Source organism: Oryzias latipes, chromosome 22 (assembly GCF_053564925.1).
Source record: "Oryzias latipes strain Hd-rR chromosome 22, Olatipes_Hd-rR_3.1".
NCBI classification, from domain to species: domain Eukaryota; kingdom Metazoa; phylum Chordata; class Actinopteri; order Beloniformes; family Adrianichthyidae; genus Oryzias; species Oryzias latipes.
In genome coordinates, this window is record NC_136258.1 from 28,594,717 (window position 1) to 28,609,518 (window position 14,802).

At 51.6% G+C, this 14,802-nt stretch overlaps 1 protein-coding gene across 3 annotated transcripts; it reads right to left on the minus strand.

Annotated features, from left to right (window-relative positions):
* Nucleotides 1–581: 581 nt before the first annotated feature.
* Nucleotides 582–14,706, minus strand: tecpr2 (tectonin beta-propeller repeat containing 2). Of its 3 annotated transcripts, none has more exons than XM_020699804.3 (27): nt 14,553–14,706; nt 13,518–13,644; nt 13,285–13,425; nt 11,596–11,724; nt 11,400–11,531; nt 11,173–11,330; nt 10,948–11,101; nt 10,549–10,701; nt 8,439–8,571; nt 8,181–8,362; nt 6,825–7,020; nt 6,555–6,759; nt 6,275–6,476; nt 5,820–6,044; nt 5,652–5,719; nt 5,462–5,577; nt 5,113–5,286; nt 4,815–4,995; nt 4,596–4,737; nt 4,257–4,482; nt 4,093–4,182; nt 3,931–4,028; nt 3,733–3,868; nt 2,798–2,946; nt 2,580–2,721; nt 2,147–2,296; nt 582–1,456 (listed from the first exon to the last, which is right to left on the minus strand). In XM_020699804.3, exons 2-27 carry the CDS (start codon nt 13,596–13,598, stop codon nt 1,305–1,307), a joined length of 3,915 nt encoding a protein of 1,304 aa, XP_020555463.1. In that variant the 5' UTR covers nt 13,599–13,644; nt 14,553–14,706; the 3' UTR covers nt 582–1,304. The 3 variants fall into 3 exon arrangements, with proteins under 3 accessions (XP_020555463.1, XP_004084447.2, XP_078797272.1); XM_004084399.5 differs by having other exon boundaries at nt 6,825–7,017; nt 14,553–14,685; XM_078941146.1 differs by lacking the exon at nt 582–1,456 and having other exon boundaries at nt 2,248–2,421; nt 14,553–14,685.
* Nucleotides 14,707–14,802: the final 96 nt, after the last annotated feature.

Consider the following 14,802-nt stretch of genomic DNA (forward strand, 5'->3'; position numbering starts at 1 on the left):
AACCCTCATAATGTCACAAACGCAGAAGCTCAGATGTTCTGACAGAATCTGAACTGATGTTCTGATAAAGAAAACAAAGCGATCAGAGCCGTGATCTGAACTACCCTCCCACATCTGACCGTTTCATTCGAGTAGAAGAAACGTGACTTAAGACAACAGGCACTCCTGGGGGAGAGGACCGAGCTGCAGCTCGTCAGCATCACTGTTCTTTACAGTTCAGAACCTACAAGAGTTCAAGCATTTTGTTTCCAGAGAGTTTACACTTGATCCACATAATAAAATAAAAACGAAGCAAAGACCGACCTCAGCAGCAGATCCTCAGTGCACCTTCTTAGGTACACCCTGCTAGTACCGGGTTGGACCCCCTTTTGCCCTCAGAACCGCCTTAATCCTAGGTGGCATCGATTCAACGAGGTACTGCAAACACTCGAGCAGTTGGACGGGTGGGTGCCTATAAGGTGGTCGCTGAGTGTAGATCCTTTAGTAAATGTGGGTTCTTTGACTCTGACAACATTAAATAATGTTCAGCCTGCAAGAAAAGGTCCTCCCACCCATCCAGAACCTCACAAAGACGCACAGAGTTCACCCTTTAACCGCTCGTTTAATATCATTTAGGACAAATCTGCATCATCACACATTAAAAAGGTCTGTATGACAAAGAAGGATGAACTCCCCCCTCCAAACTAAGACAATGGACTAGTCCACGAGTAAGTCAGAGATACAGTGAAGCCGGGCCTGAACAGAATCAGGGAGATGCAAAAGCGTCGGAGCGGTTGTGGGGAGAAGAACCGAGGAAAAAGTGCAGCACATGGAGGAACCAACATTTTCACAGCGGGTCCAACCACAGAGGAGGGGGGCGTGAGTGAGTTCATGCCGGAGATGGAGGTCTAAGAAAAAACATGATCAATGATTATTGATAAAGGTTTGGTGACTTGGATCAACCGGGCCTCTTTAACGGGTCGAGGTCCAAAAGAAAAATGACAAAAAATGAGGATTTTGTTCCTTTCAGCTGAAAACTTGGTGGTCCCGTCACCATTAGAGAGCAAGATGAAAGACACATTAGATTGTGTGTGGGGTGTAGTCGGTGTCGTACCCCCGCCCCCCCCCCCCCCATTTCTCAGTGAACATCCGCCCCTCCTGTACCACCCTGTATGTAAAGTGCTTCCTTTTTGTACAAAAATAAAACAAGGTTGACTTAATTTCCCAGCAGCCACCAGGGCTTCCCCACAGACCGTTGGCTCAGGAAGTTCAGTGTCTCTGACATCACATCCCCTCTCCAGGTAGGTGAGAGAGTGACGTCATAGTCAGATGAGCTCCCATTCGTCTTCCACATCCTCCCCTCCAAGGGCGGGGCCACAGGAGGCCGGTCTGCTGGGTGCCTGTGGGAGGAGCTTTGTCAGCCTGCGGGACAGTCCACCAATGGGAGTGACCGCCCACAGCTCGTCCTCCGGAGTGACTGTACGAGAAAGAAAAAGGCCATGATTGGACTTCTCCCTGACGCTCCACCCACTTGAAGAAAGAGAAAGAGCCACTTCCTGTTCTGACAAAAAAAAAATTAATGATGTTCACTAAGATCGTGGTCATCGACTGTATATGAGAACTGGACTGAGTGAGTGAGAAGTTAAGTCATTCTATTGGTCAGAAGAACGACTCTTCATCTTATACCTTTATTTAACATTCTTGGTATTCCTCATTCTTTTATATGATATTTTTTACTGTAGTTCAAGTTACAAACTGACCAATCAGATGCCTCAGTAAAAGTAGGCGGAGCCCTGGCCCCCTCGTCCAACGTTCAAAGCGCTTGACATATTTTGTGTGGACTTCCAACAAGCTCACTCCTGATTGGCAAGAGTGGTTGCCAAAGAAACAACGATTCAGACCAAATCTGACCAATCACGGCTCACAACGTCTGGCTCCAACATGGGGGCGTCAGTATTTTGAAAGAAATGGAATTGACTTCATTTGGTTTTGAGACGGAAGTAAAACATTTCCTGTGGATGACGTGACGCTCGCTCACTCCAGTTCTCTTATACAGTCAATGGTTGCAGTTAACGTCCCTTTGTGAATATGTCATCGCATCTGATTGATAAAATCCAAACGTCTGGGCTTTGGTTAATCTGATCTGACAACCCGCGCCGGGTCTCACCTGTAAACCAGTTGGCACTGCCCGGGACCTTCTTCCAGTAGTCTCCGGCGGGGTTTCTGTCTGATATTCCGTAACGGCGAGCCAGATCCCCGTTCACGCACCGAACCCAGGCAGTCCGACAGCTGAGCTCCAACTGCCTGACAGCCAGCCCTACGCACACGGGTTAAAGTCCCATCAGCCCGTTGGCGTGGGAAACCTGCCCTCCGCGTTTGACCCCTCCCCTGGGGGAGTGGTGAGCTGCAGTTGGCAAGCATTGGGTGATTCAACCCCCAATGCTGGTGTGAAACAGGGAGGCATATTTAGAGTCTTTGGTATGACCCAACTATGGATTTGAACCCATGACCTACCAGCCTCAGACTCACTGAGGTGCAAACAAAGAAGACTAGGAACAAATGGACTTAAGAATGTGAGAGAACTCAGGACGGGTCAGTACCTGGTACCAGTTCCCAGTCTGTCCCAACAGGCATCTCGTCGCTGAGCCCCGTTCGCACAAAGACTCCCCCCCTGTTGTCGACGGCCCAGAGCAGACGGTCGTTTGGACTCGTCTGAATGTTGACCAGCTGCACTCCGATTGGCTGCAGGGAGATGACATCAGTTACCTTGACCGTGGCCGGCTGCAGAGGTCTCGTGGTGGTTCCACGGAGGTCTCACCTGCTCAGGAGGCTCTATGTGGATCCAGGCCGGAAGCATCATGCTGGGATTCAGCGGCTGGGTTCCGACCCGGAAATAAACTAGCCCCCGGCTGTCCACGGCCCAGACGTTCTGACTGCCGCAGCTCACGCTGACCAGGCGGACGTCTCCTGCAATGCAGAAAAACAACGCACCTGAGCACGGAGACAGGTCACATGACCATCTGGGCCGCCCCAGTTTCTGGTTGGGAAGGCCTCCCAAACACCTCCAAGTTCTCCTGCTTTCATTTGGGAGAGATTTTAGCAATGTTTGGAAAATTCGGCCTTAATAAAAGCTTTTCCGATGCAGAACGTTGACCCTAAATGAAAAATATCAAATGATTGAGGATGAAGAAGGGGCGGGGCCCAACGTGAAGCCGTGACGGCAGCACAGTGAGGATCTCCTGAGGTTCCGTCATCCTGTTTGGAGCTTTGATCCAGAAAATATCCTCTGGCTTTTGTTTTTGTTTCTGACTGAGGCATCAGGATGAGCAGTGAGTCGGGTTCTGCTGAGTCCAGACTGTGTTCCAGTCAGTCATGTGGCTCTGACAGCGAGAAGGCCGCGGAGCTAAAAACAGAACCACTCCACGAGCCAGGAAACGGTCACGCACAAGCACGCTCATAGACACACACTGACACGCCGAGCACTTGAAACCTGGCGGGACAGCCGCTGCAGCCAGTCTTTGTGTTTACATGAAAACTGTCCTTTCTGGTTCTGTTGGACCTGACCACTGCCGCTTACAGGATCAGAATCGAACCTTTTTCACTTTCAGACCCCCTCAGTTTGATCTGTGACACTGACCTGCAGAACCGGCGGTACAAACAATTTAGAGTTTTTTTAAAAGCTCAAAGGAAGAAGAAGCATGAAAGACCAAAGACAGAACATGACGGAACCCAAAGGAATATCTAGGAACCCACCGAGCTGGCTAAGGTCCAGACGGGTCCAGTGCAGGCCAGTGGGACAGGACGGAGACAGGGTTCGGATGCTGACCCGGCCGTGGCTGTCCAGACCCCACAGGGCATCGCGACAGGCCGACAGGTGAGCCAGCTCCACCTGCGCATGGATAAGAACGGGCTGGTGAGGTTGGACCAACAGGTGGAGACAGGTGAACTTACCTCAGGTGGCAGAGAGACCGAGGAAGGGCGGAGCTCCCCGTCCTGATCCCAAACACAGAACAGATCCTTCCTGCTCTGAGCCAACCAGAGAAATGTACCTGGAACAGATGACGGACAGCTGAGTTCCTGCTGGCTTTCAGGCTCAGCCGGGGGCGGAGTTACCTTCTTTATGAGGCACCGATGAGGATGTGATGAAGGTCCACCGGGTTGCTGACACTGTCCCTCTAGGAACCACGTTCTGCCAGAAGGTTCCTGAGGGAACAGAGCAACCGAGCAGCTGAGCAGAGGACGCCAAGAGAAGAGAGGTTCTGTCGGGCCTCACTGACCCACGAGGCTGCCGCGGGCCACGTGCAGCTGGTTCCGTCCGGAGGCCACCCATACGCCGCTGGCGTTGGCGCTCACCAGGCTGGGCTGGCACTGCGAGTACTGCGACAGGAAGGCCACCACCCTCTCCACCGGAGCCCTGGTCACCGTGGCAACGCTTTGAGTGGCCTGCAGCAGCGTCTGGAAGATGCTGCCCTGATCGAAGACCACGTAGTCGGAGATGCTGATCTGAAGGACACAGGTCCAGAGCGAATACTTGTTAGAACCAAAACCAACCCCGAGAATAGAACACGCCGCCGCGTCCCTGACGCAGAGAGGTACCTCTCCGTCACGCTGCGTACCTGCCACCAGTGGTCATCTGAGCCTTGTGGTCTCGACAAACAGATGCCGGTTCGAAACCAAAGGCTGCCGCTGGCGTCCAGCGCCCAGGCCGTCCCTCCGTCCCCCAGAGCGACACACATCAGGTCCAGACCCTGAGCCTCGCTGCAGCAGAAGCAGGGTTCCCATCAGGTGAGAGGCGGTCCCGCTCAGACTCACCTGTGTGGGACAGTCCCTCCCACCTGACGGTGTCGCACTTCCAGCCCTCCCCCTCGCTGCAGAAGCTGCTCAGCCCCTCTCTGTAGAACAGGGCCTTGTGTTCGGTCAGGGCCCAGACCACACCTGCCCTCACACACACCTGGCTGAACACGCACGGGGTTTCCACCTTCACAGAGCGAGCGCAGGGGCGCTCCATGCTCAGGCCTGGAACACACAAAGATGGCTGTTTGTGTGTTTCCCATCCTCCTGTGCCGCACACCTCCCACGCTGAGGGCCGACGGAGGACAGACACAGATCACGCTGGGACAGGTGGGTCCTTACCTGTCTGCAGGTACAGATCCCCGTTGGTCTGGATGATCCAGGCGGAGTCGTCGCTCAGAGCGACGAAGGCCGTCTGCTCCGCAGCTTTATACCAGTGGCGTTTCCCTTTGCCAGAAACCTTGGCACAAGCAAACGAGGTCAAGGTCTTCTGCTCCACCTTCCACAGCAGGTTACCTGAAGATGCAACATCCACATGAAGCTGCACACCTGTACGCCACGAACACACCTATACGCACTTACATTTAGACAGAGATCATCTTATTCAATTTCTGGTAAGTTGGGTTTAATCTAAAAAAAAAAAAAATCACGCAGCACCAAAACCCAGACAGTAAGCAAGTACAAATCCCACCTGAAGGTGAGAGCGCCACCTGGTGGACATTGTCTTCAAAGCGCTGCCAGCTGAGTCCAGTTTCAGGCAGAGGACTACAAAACAGTCCTCCTTTAAAATCCAGACACCAAACATACCTGAAACATACAAGTCAAAGGGCATACATCAGGAAGTCACCTGTCAGGTGCCTCAAGGTCACCAGGTAACCCACCTGTCTGTCACCTGCAGGCTAAGTATTCCACATCCTGGTCCTGAGTATCCCATCCAGCTCTCTGCCAGCTACACAACAGACCAGGTTCAGTCACACAGTAAAAGGTTCAGACCGAAGCATTAGGGAGGGGAAGTGATAAAACGGCTCACCTGTTCATGCTAGTCTCACCTGGTCTTTCCTGTGTCGGTCTCTGTCCAGCGCGTCCCGCTCCGACTGTCCGTCCGTCACTTCACCCGCTCTGCTGGGGGAACAGGTGTGGCCGTCTCTGCTGGCTGCAGGCGGGAGGCTGTAGATGTCGTCGTCGCTCGACCCGCTGGACCTTCTGTCCAGGGTCGACACGGTCGAGTAGAACATCTGCTCTGCCGGAGCCGTGGACGCGGGCGGGCTGTCCTCCTGTTCACACATCAGAGAGACAAGTTTGTCAGATTCATTTTCAGCGCACGTTTGCGCTGAACTCTGCCTGCAGATGTTTGGAAACACCAGCAACGAACATCTGAGGCATAGATCCATAGAGCAGCCGTGCAGACGTCTCACTGAGAAGAAACTGCTAACAGTTTGGATTCAAGCAAGAAAATCTGAATTGGATCGGCACATCCCTAGAGGAGAAGCGACCCCAGCCTGACCTGCTTCGTTTCAGTCAAAGGGCTCTGAAACTCTTCATCCTTGTCCTCCACAGGCTGCTCGAGCGCCTCCTCCTCTTCGGAGCGCTGCATGTAGGAAAAGGTGCAATCCAGCAGCAGGTCTACATCTGGAGTGGGCAGGCCATCTGCATACGGACCGGAGGTCTTTCCGGGGTCCGGCTCCAAACCGGGGAGGAGCATGGAACTGAAAAAGGAGGCGATGGTCAGAACAACGGCAGAAAAGAGGACTCCAAGATGAGCTGCAGGGCAACCGTCTTTGAACCTGGAAGAGCACAAGGACTGCTCCATTTCCTGCAGGTTCTGTCCGTCATCTTTTTCTGGGGCGTCCTGGTTCTGAAGCTCGGTACCAGCGAGGGAGGCCCGGTCGCTCAGGGGAGTTTCCGTGCCGCCGTCGCTGCAGCTGCCGTTGTGGCCGAACATGGAGTCGGAACAGCTGCTCTCGGAGAGGCGGTTCCCGCTGCTGCTGTCTGAGGAACCGTGGATGAGCGTAGAGTCGCGCTCACGGACGCACAGATGCATCTGTCTTCCCTACCTCCACGTCTCCTCCTCTTCTTCACTCTGATGGCCTTCACCACCAGCTCCTGCTGCATCTCCTCCTGACCCAGGGGGGCGCTGTACCGCCTGGAGCCCCCCTCACAGGAGGTCCCAGTTTGAGAGTCGCCATGGAGACTGTCCCAGGAAGTGACTGAACTGCTGCGACAGCGGGAACTGGGACGGGTAGACACCTGGGTAGAGGTGGACCACACCTGTCATGCTGAGGTAGGCCCCACCTCACCTGTGAACATCTCAGTTTACCTTTTTAACCCTGTGGAAGGGGTCTGAGATCAAAACTACGTCTAAAATAAACTTTTATTAAATAGGAGAGAAAATAAGACAAATGTTTGCCGTTTTTGGGTAAAACCGAGCTTTTATCAAAAGAAAGGTGGAAGATGAACATCGATCAGAGCGGAGGACCCGCTGTAGAGGCGGGGAAGCCACGGGGTTTTTCATCAACGAGCACCGGCGTGGTCCAACTCTACAGGCCACTGAAACTCTGCGGTTCACCGCCAAAGTCCCGCCCACCGCCGTTTCAGGAGGCGAGCGGTTCTGTGAGCTGACTGCAGCTGAGCAGAACAACTGAGATCCAGCTGGATCAAACTGTACTCCAAAAGACCTTTTTTCTTTTTGACACTGATACAAAAAGGAAAATGTGAGAAAAAAAAAGTCAAATGGACAGGAGAGGCCTGTGATGAGCCTGTATGTGCTCAGCTGAAGGGTTTTCTTGTATTTTCATTCAAAAACACGTCAATCAGTTTGTTGAAAATATTTGTTCTTGTTGTTTCTATGAAATCACGCTTTAAACTTTCATTCTATTTGTAAAAACGGTTCATTGAACATATTTGGGGTTCCCACAGCCAAATTGAACACTTTTTTCCGACGTAATTTTCTGTTTTTTGGAAGATTTTATGCTTAGTGTGCGAATACAACATAAAAATATCTAAATAAATTGGTGAGGCTGCGTTGATTACACCAGCTGACACCGGCTGCACGAGCAAGTCCTCTATCAAGTTAAACACACAGAGGTCAATTCAAAAGTAGACAAAAACTGAGTTTTAGGCCGGCGGTTTCAAAGGGTTAAACAAAAACTCCTCCGGCGTGTCGATGCTTCGTCATGGATCAATCCAAGCTTCAAGCAAACATTGAAAGTGGAGTTTCACAGCAGCTGGGAGTGGGCGGTCCTTGTGCACCTGTGCAGCTCTCTGATTGGCCAGGACAGCTGAAGAGCAGAGCTCTCAGTACAGCTCCCTTATATGCAGGCTAACAAATCTAAAACCTAGATTGTTGTTTGTAAGCCTGGCTGCCCTGTTGTGAATCACAACAAGTGGATGGAAGGGGGTTCAGAACCTACCAGCTCCTCCTGCTCCTCTGCCTCCTCACAAGGCGGCCCCCCGCCTCCTGGCTCTTCTGCGGGACCTCCTTCAACAATGATGGCCATGGTTCTGATTGGCTGAGCCGTCTCCACTGATCCTGTGGGCTGGAGGATGGTGGGTGTGGTCAAAGGTGAGAACAGGCGGACTGACAGGTCAGACACTGGAAAAGAGGGTGAAGGTGATGTCACGCCATGGTGTCAGCGGCGGCGATGGTCACAGACGTGACTGACGCTCACCGCTGGAGGTCATCCCTTCAGGGCAGGTGGAGAGGCGGAGGACGTCTCGGTCTCCCTTCAGGACAAAGATTTCGTTGTCGCAGGACGACACAGAAACAATATCCCCGCTGCTCTCCAGGGCTCCAACAATCACCTTCAACATACAAACAGGTGACCATTTGTGATTGACAGCAGGGGCGTGGCCAGCAAAGCAGTGTGGTCAGAGAATGAACGAGCTACCGGGAAAAACGCGTTCTCACAGGAAACATCAGTCATGTCTACAAACAACCCGTCACCAAATGACTCAGCCAAAGTGGTTTAGCCCTTCGCATTAAATAGGCTCCGCCCCTCAGTGATACAAACTCTGCACTTCCTCTAATGACAAAAATATCAGCCTGAAAAACGGGCTCACATTTGGCTAACACCTGATTAGCTTTGATAAAAATGACCATGTGACTGACACAGTTGTCCACAGAAAATCAGCCTCCAAAACAACCCGTAGCTAACACCTGAGTAGTACCTGATTAGCACTTTCAACTAGCTAGCCCAAACATCAGGGCTAACACCGGGCTCACACTAGACTAGACCAACAACACCAGAATAACACACGTGCAAATATTACATCACTTCCACTAAAGCATTTCAGGGTCAGAGTATGTCTTTGGGTGCTAACCTCGTCAAATGTTTAAAATATTGAAAACGTTTATTGTATGTTAATATTTAACGGCCAAACGGTAAACCAGGATAAACCTGGACTAACACCAGGATAAACCCAGATTAGCACCAGGATAAACCCAGATTAGCACCAGGATAAACCCAGACTAGCACCAGGATAAACCCAGACTAACACCAGGATAAACCCAGATTAGCACCAGGATAAACACAAACTAACACCAGGATAAACCCAGACTAACACCAGGATAAACCCAGACTAGCACCAGGATAAACCCAGACTAGCACCAGGATAAACCCCGATTAGCACCAGGATAAACCCAGACTAGCACCAGGATAAACCCAGACTAACACCATGATAAACCCAGACTAGCACCAGGATAAACCCAGATTAGCACCAGGATAAAGCCAGACTAGCACCAGGACAAACCCAGACTAGCACCAGGATAAACCCAGACTAACACCAGGATAAACCCAGACTAACACCAGGATAAACCCAGATTAGCACCAAGATAAACACAAAATAACACCAGGATAAACCCAGACTAACACCAGGATAAACCCAGACTAGCACCAGGATAAACACAGACTAGCACCAGGATAAACCCGGACTAACACCAGGATAAACCTGGACTAACACCAGGATAAACCCAGACTAGCACCAGGATAAACCCAGACAAACACCAGGATAAACCCAGACTAGCACCAGGATAAACCTGGACTAACACCAGGATAAACCCAGACTAGCACCAGGATAAACACAGACTAGCACCAGGATAAACCCAGACTAGCACCAGGATAAACCCAGACAAACACCAGGATAAACCCAGACTAGCACCAGGATAAACCTGGACTAACACCAGGATAAACCCAGACTAGCACCAGGATAAATCCAGACTAGCACCAGGATAGACCCAGACTAGCACCAGGATAAACCCAGACAAACACCAGGATAAACCCAGACAAACACCAGGATAAACCCAGACTAGCACCAGGATAAACCCAGACTAGCATCAGGATAAACCCAGACTAGCACCAGGATAAACACAGACTAGCACCAGGATAAACACAGACTAACACCAGGACAAACCCAGACTAACACCAGGACAAACCCAGACTAGCACCAGAATAAACACAGACTAGCACCAGGATAAACACAGACTAGCACCAGGATAAACACAGACTAGCACCAGGATAAACACAGATTAACACCAGGACAAACCCAGACTAGCACCAGGATAAACACAGACTAGCACCAGGATAAACACAGACTAACACCAGGATAAACACAAAATAACACCAGGCCAACACCAAACTAACCCAGACTAATACAAGGCTAACACCATTCTAAAGCTAAGCTAAACCACATGAATGCTTAGCTCGCGGGTGGCTAACCTTAAGGTAAGACCTGAGGAACAGACTTGTCTACCTGAAGCGTACCTGTGACAGGCTGCTGTACCTCATTGATGCAATCAAAGACGTAGATGCTGTACTCGTTCCAGCTGAGGATCCATCCCTCCCTGAGGAAGCAGCTGAGGAGGCCAAGCTGCCGGTCGGCTGGACGGTACGCCCCCACGGGATCGGGACGAGGAAAGAGCTCAAACTGAGGTACCTGGTCAGACAGGTGGAGGCCGAGATGATACGATGTAAGTTTGTTGATCAGCTCAGTGGACGTGTGGCGGTACAGTGTCCGCTGAGAGAAGTCTAATTGTTTGGATTAGGCATCAAAGGTGTACCTAGAGTAAGTGTGACTCCTCCCTCCAGGGGCAGGTGAATGACAACCAAGGGGCTTTTACTGGAACCTGACCCCATCATCAAGTAGAGGTGACGGTGCAGGATGCTCTGCAGAGCTGCATACCTGTGTGTTGAAGAGCGGTTTGAGCAGCCGGGTGTCTTCCACCTTTCCTCTGACGTCAGAGCGCCACAATCGGAGTCCGGGCCGGGCGGCGTACACTTGAAGGTCGCTCTGTTTGCACAGAGCCGGCAGGAAGCAGGCGCCAAACCTGCCGCTGCTGCAGCAGGACAGACGGGTGGTCAGACAGGACCTTTCAGGGAGACACGCGTTCGGCCGTGTGCGGCGTACCTCTTGCGGGGCTTGGTGCCCAGCTGCAGGACTTCCTGTGTCTGCGGGCAGTAAAGCAGAGACCTGTGCTGGGTGGAGACCAGCAGCATCTGGTGCCTGTACTCCATCTGAACCACACCCGAGGACTCCTCCAGCAGCAGCTCAGGTTTGCACACCCCCTGCACAAAGCCACCGTGAGGCGCCAGGTCTTCTCCAGCCCTGAACAGCTCCGGATCACCAGGACTCACCTGATCCAGGTCCAGAGCAGAGAACACCACTCGTCCCTTATCGTCTCCAGAGAAGAGCTTCATCCCGTTGGTGCTCCACGTCAAACATGTGACGCTGCCTTTGTGCAGGCCGACCACGTCGAAGCGCCTGAGCTGCACGACACGCGAGGTCATGCTGAAGCCCAGAGCCTTTCTGCACGCTTGAAGGTCAACTTACCTGTTTGTTGCGACCAGGTAGAGGAGATACCAGCTGGAAGACGGCAACCCGACCTGAGGCTGTTCCCACGGCGACCAGGTCATCAAAGCAGCTGAGCAGTTTTACGGCGGTGATGGCGTCACACTTTCCCTGAAACACAGATCCTGTCAGGGGACTGTGACGACAGTGCCACCTAGCTGTCAATCTGACAGCCGGCTCACTGCTAACCCGCAAAAGGATCACGCCATCTGCCAGTTTGTTTTTTAAACCGGTGTTGTGGGTGGGACCGTTGGCGCACTACAACCCCGGTCCCCTTGAGAGCTCTCCGTTTACCCTCACCCACTAGCTTACAGCCCCTCACACCCAACATTACCACAAAAATGGCGGCCAACATCGTACCAATCCAGCCGTACAGTTTAGATCCAGATTCCAGCTCAGACGAGGAAAACTAAGACGTTCATGGACCTGTTTGTCTGCCAGCGGATGAATCAGAAAGGGGCGGGGCAGGGAGTCTGTGGCCCCGCCCAGTGGATTTTCTTCATCACAAATATGATCTTTTTTAAACGGCGTTTTCTTGTCTGCTCCTGATTCCAAAAACTACTCACAAATGCTTAATTTTCCTCAGATATATCCTCCATCATGAGGAAAATACTACAAGAATATGTCAATAAACCAGACACACCATTTTCATTAGAGTGGGGCTTTAATTTCTTAGAGTTGTGTTAGCAGGAAAAATGGCTAAAGCTCCGTTGTTAAAGCATGTAGACAAGACGTAGAAAATAAAAAAATGGTTAAAAAATATTTGCAACGTTTGACAAAATAACAAATAAAAATCGAACACTATTGTCCGTGCTTTTTGCGAGATGCGTACGTAAATACGTTCAACGTATGTCTAACAGACTTTTCACGCACATTTTACGTAGTTTGTACAAAACTATTACGTAAATCTTACGCAATTGTGCAAGATTTTTTTGCGAGATGCACACTTGTGTCTTTCCACGTACGTCTAACGGACTTTTCACGCATGAACCACCGATGTATAACTTTTATGTACGGCGCACATATCACGCTAAAATGACCTAATTGATGCACGAATCACTAATGATTCTATGCATATAAACAGCATGATGATCAAATGTTCTACGTATGTTTACGTGTTCCCTGCAGGGTTCATTCCTACTTCTTCTGTCGTTTTAACGTGATTCATTTCTGATACATCTGTGAAAATTTCACGTAAAAGACCACAACGTTACTTACTTTTTCCACGTGTGACCAATTTTCGTCCGCAAAATGAAGGTAGTGGCTGGTCGACACGCACGGCCTTTAGGTTAGGCTGAAAATGTCACGAATGTTTTCTAGAGACGGCGTTCACGTCTTTAAAGTTATGTGGTTTAACTTCAAAATAAAAGCATATTAATGAAGTCCACTTTTTGGCCACCTGAGCACAAAAAAGTGGGCGTGGCTTCCTGTAGAGAACTTTTCTCACTGAAAGTCACGTATTTACCACAATAGTTTTCAATGTAAAGTTTTTTTTTTTACATTTTTTTATTTATGTTGTCGTTTAAGGAACACGTGTGCATGATGCTGCAGCACAGATGACGCCAGAGCTTCCTCACGGTCCATCCCTCCTCATCCTCAGGCTACCTTCACTTCTCTGAATCGCAGACGGACCTGAAGTTCTGACCCGGACCCTTCAGCAGAGCAGCTCACCTCCAGGTTGTACTTGTTCATGTGCTCCTGGCGCCGGCAGTACAGGTACAGCATCCCGATGCTGCTGCCCACCGCCAGGAAGTCGCCGCTGCAGTCCAGCGCCGTCAGGTACACCAGGACCGACCTGAAGCCGCGCTGCACCTGACAGACACAGACATCTCTGAGAAAGAGCCTCGCAGGCTTCCTGAAACCTCCACGCCGCCGGCTCCCGCTGCCTGGCTTCGGGTCGGTACCTTTGGCGGGATGGCGTTCAGCAGGTAGTACAGCGGACAGAACTCCCTCAGGACGGACGGCGGGATCGCCTCTGCCGCCATGATGCTCCGGGGGGCTGACCAGACCGGCCCGAAATCCGGCGCAGACCTGCAGTTCACAAAAACAAAGATGAGGAGTAACAACTTACATTTACTCAGTTACTCTTCAGTATCCTGAAGAAACAGCTGGAATCGTTGCGGATATTTCTTTTGTTTGTTTACTTTAAGACTTTTTTATTTAAAAATAAACTAAAAGCATTCATAATCTAAAATATCCTAAACGATTTATCAGTTATTTTAGTAGTATTTGGTACTCGAGTACTCTTTTGATGGCCATTTTACTTTCTATATTTCAAAGTAATGTGCTACTTAACATAAAATGCAATGATCTTAGTTCGAACCGGTCAGAACCGTTGGGGCAGCGTCTGAAAAGACCAGAAGGTCCAAAGTTCTGTGGACCTCCAGAGCCAGAGGGCGGGGCCACCGGTGACAGCTAAGTTCCCCCATGATGCAACACTTCCGACTGGACCGGACCGGACCCAGACCGGGGTGTTGGGGTCTTACCGGACCCGGACACTAAAGCGCCGGAACAGAACCCAGACCCGCGTCTGAACGGCGCGATCGCTCGCCTGCAGTCGGTCTGGAAAAACAACAACAACCCAGGGGGCGCTGCGGAGCGGTCCGAAACAATGAAAACACCAACAGTTCTGACCCAGTGTCCGCACACACCCGAATCTGATCGTCCCACTCCCAGCGAGTCTCGTTCAGCCCAACTCGTTCTGGCACGCGGAAACTCGCGCAAGCGCCAGGGTTTGGATAAAGCAGGTTCACGCGCGCAAAGGCCGCACCCCCCCCAGCCGGCACAGTCCAGAACCACGGACCACCATCTAGTAGTTCGGAGGAGAAGAAACTATGGCGGAGCAGCTGGCGGAGCAGCTGGTACCGGCTCGCCCGAACCAGCGGGCCGGAAGGCGCAAACGGACGGAAACGGGACGACAAAACCCCCGCGGGACTCACCGAGACGGACCCAATGACGCCTCAGGTTCGGGTCCGGGTGATTCTGCGGCAGCTGGATGCTGAAACACGGACAGGTGACATCGGCCCTGCGCATGCCCGGCTGTGTCACCGGACCGCCTTTGATCTGCGCCCTCTGCAGGCGGCACGCGGCAGTGACGTCACAGCCCTCTTGAAGGTTCTACCAGAACCGAATCCGCTGCAGGCACCGCCGTCACCTGTCCTGGACAGAACCGGAACTCCGAGAAGAGCC

Coding starts and splice junctions, on each gene's coding strand:
- tecpr2 (XM_020699804.3), bottom strand. CDS start 13,598: ATGGCGGCAGAGGCGATCCCGCCGTCCGTCCTGAGGGAGTTCTGTCCG. Junction 13,426..13,517: donor TGAACGCCATCCCGCCAAAG/GTACCGACCCGA, acceptor TGTGTCTGTCAG/GTGCAGCGCGGCTTCAGGTC. Junction 4,029..4,092: donor ATCGGTGCCTCATAAAGAAG/GTAACTCCGCCC, acceptor CATCTGTTCCAG/GTACATTTCTCTGGTTGGCT.